Raw genomic sequence first — 6069 nt, forward strand, 5'->3', positions numbered from 1 at the left:
TCTCATGCAAATATGTCTATACATTAGTGCTTCAGACAAGCCTTAATTAGAGTACGCATTACATATTTTACATGCCGTACAGCCGTAGAGGTAGAGCTAGAAGATACGGCGACCTTTCATGTTAGTTTCTTCGTCGCCTTCAAACAGTTGCGTTTTTCCTTTCAAAACTACCTTTGTTTGGGAGCTCCTATCAAAGTCAAAAGTAAAACATTCAAACAAAATATAGAAAGGAAGGTAACGTAAAACGCGACCATGTTGAGGTGATACATAAAGAACCTTTGACTTTTTCTCTCGACCGTACAAAGCGATTCAAACGCGATCTTCTTCCTTTGCCCTTCTCCGGCGCCGTTCTCGGCGTCGGAACCCTCCAGCCCTCATGGCTAAAATAAAAACTCAAAAAAGCCTCCTACCAAGCCATATCCCACTGGATCTGGCTCTTCTCACTCTGTTCTTAAACAACCCACGCCTGAGATTCCCTTGGCCGTGTACAGTGAAATCCGAACAAGCAAGCAGATCTAAGCCTCTCCTCTGCTCCTCCTGGTCCTATTTCCCCATCTGAGCCTTCGATGCCTGCCTCGGTAGCCATTGCAGCCTCAACACCGAAACTCAATGAAACCCTAACCTCACTACAGTCGCAAGTGCTCCACAAGCCTCCGTACCTGAGCAAACAAACAACCCTTCTCCATCGATCCAAATGGGCCTCATCGAGAAGGTTCAGCCACCTACAGCGACTCTCAACGGTCCGTCTGGAAAGTCACTCCCCGCAACAAGCTCCTCAACAGACCTTGACCCGGCGAGTAAATGGAGACGTTTCGTTAGCAAGACCTCCTCTAAAATGGAGCCTGAGCAGACACCTTTTTCACCCTTGAATCAGGAGAAGCATGCGTCAAAATTCCCAACTCAGTCATTGAACGGAATAAGAAAGCTTGGGACTCCTTCATTCTCGGACAATTCCTACGAGGAACCTCCTGCTAAAGGAGCCGTCCACGCAATTGTAAACGGAATTGGAGCAGACAAAAGCGCGACATCTCTGTTTCGAAAATGGATGGACACGCTTTTCTATTTAGAGTCCCCTGTCCAAATGCTAGAAGGAAATTCTCAGTCAATGCCTTTGGCAGTAGAAGGACAAACGATGTTTGTGGCGAAGTGGGCTCCAGGTCCTCTCCAAGAGAAACCCGAGCTATCAATGGTCCCGGTTTGGCTGGATTTCACTGGAGTACCACTGCAATTCTTCAACCGAGACGCCTTGAAGGAAATAGCTGGACTGGTCGGACATCCTATTTGTCTCCACTCCGCAACTGAAAACCTCACTAACCTTGAGGTCGCCCGAGTGTATACTGTTATAGATCCCCGAAAGCCACTGCCGGAAGGGGTCAATGCTCAGTTCGAATCAGGTGAGATTCATAGGATCACAGTTTCCTCGCCTTGGCTCCCATCCTTATGTTCCTTCTGTAAAAAGGTGGGCCACACTATATCCCGCTGCAAATCTGCTCCCACTACTTGTACAATTTGCAACTCTGTCAAGCACGACACTGCTCTTTGTCCTCGCAACAGACCAAAGCAGCGCGAAGGAAAGGCACCGTAAAAAGCCTGCTCTCAATCTCTTCCCAGCGCCAATCTCAGAAACAAATCTACAGGCGCAAGGAGGTTGAAGCACCTGCAATATCACCGCATCTTGCGGTCCCTATTGACTCTCCCCAGGATGCAGTAGTGGAAAATCCCTCGCTCTTAATTTCAGAAAATCGATTACCTGCTTCACAGACTATTAAGGAAGGGCAACCTCACTCAAACCAACCTTCGCTGAGATCTCGGCCACCCCAGCAAGGAAAAGTGATCTCAACAGTCAAATCTCGCTGCCTATTCGTTCACCAATGCCGATAATCTCTACCTCCAAAGCAGTCACGGATACTCCATCCAGTTCAACTGTTGCCTTTGACTATGATGTTTCTAAGGAGGTCTCATCGTTGATCTAAGTCCTCACTTTGTCCCTTCATCGGCGGCTCCTTCTGAGGACGAGTCTTATTCGAGTCAGCAGGGTTTTTCAACTCCAGAATCTTTATCTGAGGGGAAGATAACCCGGATGATGAAATGATCAGTTCATCCAGGTTATGACCAAACGCATGCGCCGTCAGTTGCTTGCGAGAGCTCGGGGTAGAGGCCCCTTATCCTCTAATTTTCATCTTTTTATGGATATTTTTTGTTGGAACATAAGAGGTTTCAATGATCCTGTAAAGCGGAGAGGTTTTCGGAAATGGTATAAAGAAAATAAGCGGTTTTTGGTGGTCTCGTTGAGACGCACGTCTGTCCTGAAAGAGCTGCTTCTTTGGTTGCTCGGTCTTTTCCGGGATGGTCTTCTGTAAATAACTATGAATTCTCGGATTTAGGAAAAATTTGGGTCGTGTGGCACCCCTCCGTTCAAGTCACACTAATCTCCAAGTCTCTTCAGGTCATCACCTGTGCGGTCAAACTTCCATTTCAGCCTTCTGAGATGGTTATCTCAATTGTCTATGGTTCGAACTTCAGGGAAGATAGAAGGAGCCTCTGGTCTGAGCTGATTAGTACATCGTCGACGGTCTCCTCTCATCCTTGGACATGCCTGGGTGATTTCAATGAAATCTTATGGCCAGACGAAACACTCAGCTGGTAATGATTATCTCTCTACCTCAGGTATGCGAGAGTTCAATGACTGTGTCAACGCATGCCTTCTCTCTGATCTGCCGTACTTTGGGAACACTCATACTTGGTCTAATAGCCAAGGAAGCACTCTGGTAGCCAAAAAGCTTGATCGTATTCTTGTAAATGATAGATGGCTCCTCCATTTCAGGATTCAGTGGGGGTGTTTGGAGATCCTGGTATCTCAGATCATAGTCCATGCTGCATCTACATGGACTCATTTTCTCCAAAGCAGAAGAAACCTTCAAGTTCTTCTCAATGCTCAACAGCCACCCAGAGTTTGCAGAGGTCTTACATCAGTGTTGGAACTCTCTCCCCGTTTTCTGGCTCTAGAATGTTCCTGGTGTCCAAGAAACTAAGGAAATTAAGAGTATCATCAGGGCTTTTAGTAAGGAGAACTTCTCTGAAATTGAAAAGCGTGTGGCTGAGTCCTTTTCAGAACTCCAATCTTGCCAACACGCCCTCCTTGCTTCTCCATCTCCATCTCTAGCAGCCTGGAAAGAACAGCTCACAGAAAATGGATAATGCTAGCAAAGGCTGAAGAGTCTTTCCTTAGACAGAGAGCCCGTATTCAGTGGCTAGCTGAGGGAGACTGTAACTCGGCATTCTTCTACCGTGCTATTAAATCTCGCTCTGCTCAAAACTTTATTCACATGTTACTGGATTCAAGCGATAGGGTTATTGATGATCTTCAGGGTATCAAAGATCACATCTTGGGTTTCTATCAAAACCTTCTAGGAGGACAAATCCAACCCACTTCCTCGTCTCCAGACTTGATAGGAGACCTGGTCCCGTACAGATGTTCGTCGGAAGCATCGGCTACTCTATTGGCTCGGGTCACACCAGCTGATATTAAGATGCCTTCTTCTCTCTGCCTAAAAACAAGTCACCTGGCCCTGACGGCTACCCTGCTGAGTTCTTTACTGCAAATTGGAACGCTGTGGGTGCTGACATGGTGGCTGCTGTGCAAGAGTTCTTTGAATCTGGAAAAATTCTAAGGCAGTGGAACTCTACAGCTGTAACCTTGATTCGTAAAAAGCCGAATGCTTCAAAAATAACAGAATTCAGGCCCATTTCTTGCTGCAACACTGTGTACAAGGTTATTTCTAAACTGTTAGCAAATCGCCTCAAGCAGATTCTGCCTTCTATCATCTCAAACTCGCAGTCGGCTTTCATCCCCGGAAGATCTCTTGCTGAAAATGTCCTGCTAGCCACCGAGTTAGTTGCCGGCTACAATTGGAAAACAATATCAAAAGGGCAATGCTTAAGGTTGATCTTCAAAAGGCATTCGATACAGTAAACTGGGAATTTGTGCTTAACACTTTACAGGCCCTCAACTTTCCGAGGAGCTTTACAAACCTTATCAAGCAGTGCTTAACCACTACCAGTTTCTCAATAGCCATTAATGGGGAGCTATGTGGCTACTTCAAAGGAACACGAGGCTTGAGGCAAGGAGACCCTCTCTCTCCTTACCTCTTTGTTCTAGTAATGGAGGTCTTCTGCTGTATGCTGAATGGAAGTTACTCGGCAGGTCTTATCGGTTACCATCCCAAGGCAGAGCACCCACAGGTAACTCACTTAGCCTTTGCCGATGATATCATGGCTTCTTTTGATGGCACAAAGGATTCCCTCGAAAACATTGCCAAACTCTTCAGGAATTCACCAGGTGGTCTGGCCTTTCTATGAATCGCTCCAAACTGATCTCTTCACGGGTGGCTTGAACCTGGATGAAACTAATGACTTAGCTAGCCTCGGTTTCAATCTTGGTTCATTCCCTATCCGCTATTTGGGCCTTCCCTTGATGCATAGAAAGCTCAGAATAGTTGATTACAGGCCTCTCTTAGACAGACTCCGCTCCTACTTCACCTCATGGACTTCTAGAGCTTTGTCTTATGCAGGCCGCCTGCAGATGCTGAAATCAGTCATTTACGGTCTCCTGAACTTTGGGTTTACAGCATTCATATTGCCTAAGGGATGCATCGCGCAGATCAGTCTCTCTGCTCTCGCTTCCTCTGGTCAGGAGATGTAACGAAGAGATGTGTTCCTAAAGTATCTTGGGAAGTCACATGCTTGCCTAAGAAAGAAGGAGGACTTGGGTTAAGGAACCTCACTGTTTGGAACCGAACTCTGTGTCTTCGCCTAATCTGGGCTTTATTCTGCAGCTCTGAATCTTTATGGGCATCTTGGACTAAAGAGAACAGAATCCAGGATAAAGTTTTTTGGGAAATTGAGCCCGCTGATCACTTCTCTTGGACCTGGAAAACAATCCTGGCACTTCGACATGAAGCCTCTTCGTTACTAAAGTGCAGACTGGGTAATGGTAAGCAAGCAAGCTTTTGGCACGACTCTTGGACCCCTTTTGGGCCTCTGGTTAAATACATTGGCCAGCAAGGTCCACGAGAGTTAGGGATCCCCTCAGACGCTTCTATTGCATCGGTTCTAACTCATGAGGGCTGGAATATGCGACATGCTCGCTCTGATAGAGCAATGGTCCTGCAAATCCACCTCTCCTCGGTTAGGATCCCTCAGCTATCTGATCCCGACGATGAATATTATTGGTGTGTAAATGATGTGGAACTGGATAAATTCTCCACGAAGCACACTTGGGAGTTTCTCCGGCCTCGAGGACCTGTTCAGGACTGGACTGCTACTGTCTGGTTCAAGGGATCGGTGCCGCGTCACGCCTTTCACTTCTGGGTTACTCAACTTGACAGGCTGCCTACCAGAACCCGCTTAGCTTCTTGGGGACTACCAATAGACCAATCTTGCTGTCTGTGTGGTAATGCGCTGGAAAACAGAGATCATCTATTCCTAAGATGTGAGGTCAGTCAATATCTCTGGTCTATGATAACTAGGAGACTAGGATTCAGGACTTTCACTTTCCACACATGGACAGCCTTCATAGCTTGGCTGGGGTCTAACCACTCCTCCCATTCAACCACCTTGCGTCGCATTGCGGCCCAAGCAACAATTTACATCCTCTGGTATGAGCGCAATAACCGGCTCCACAACAGCATTTCATCATCACCAGCGGTCCTGTTCAACTGCTTGACAGACTCATCAAAGACACCATTCTCGCTCGTCGAAACATGAAGTCTTTTAACGGCTTCTAAGGCGCTGGCTTGCCTTCTCCTAAGAACTCTGTGTCCTTCATTTCGTTTATGTTTATTTCAGATCAGGTCTCATCATGTTTTTCTCTTTTTTGCCATGATGCTCTCCTGTAAGCTTTACCCTTTGTAACGCACAATCTGCTCATTCTTGCAATGAAATTCAAATTCTTAGCAAAAAAAAAAAAAGGAAGGTAAACGTGTTAACCCTAGGTTTCTGAACAAGATTTTGCTCCTGATGAGTCCTGACCAAAAACATTTTTTGAATATTAAAATACAGTTTCATTAA

General features: G+C 46.3%; 1 protein-coding gene across 1 annotated transcript; it reads left to right on the top strand.

Moving 5' to 3' along the window:
* Positions 1–694: 694 nt before the first annotated feature.
* LOC125594173 lies at positions 695–5766 on the top strand. Its single transcript, XM_048770485.1, has 10 exons — positions 695–1394; positions 1953–2036; positions 2385–2572; positions 2628–2768; positions 2825–3009; positions 3113–3509; positions 3560–3874; positions 4003–4242; positions 4340–4698; positions 4836–5766. The coding sequence occupies exons 1-10, from the start codon at positions 695–697 to the stop codon at positions 5764–5766; spliced, it is 3540 nt and encodes a 1179-aa protein (XP_048626442.1).
* The last annotated feature ends 303 nt before the right edge of the window (positions 5767–6069 follow it).

The sequence above is a fragment of the Brassica napus genome, assembly GCF_020379485.1.
Source record: "Brassica napus cultivar Da-Ae chromosome A4 unlocalized genomic scaffold, Da-Ae chrA04_Random_10, whole genome shotgun sequence".
Classification (NCBI taxonomy): Eukaryota; Viridiplantae; Streptophyta; class Magnoliopsida; order Brassicales; family Brassicaceae; genus Brassica; species Brassica napus.

Excerpts from the sequence above, each read along its gene's own strand:
- LOC125594173 (XM_048770485.1), top strand. The coding sequence starts at position 695 with ATGGGCCTCATCGAGAAGGTTCAGCCACCTACAGCGACTCTCAACGGT. Across the intron at positions 1,395-1,952 it reads CAATGCTCAGTTCGAATCAG|GAGGTCTCATCGTTGATCTA; the intron begins GTGAGATTCATA and ends GATGTTTCTAAG. Across the intron at positions 3,510-3,559 it reads CGGCTACTCTATTGGCTCGG|TCACCTGGCCCTGACGGCTA; the intron begins GTCACACCAGCT and ends CCTAAAAACAAG.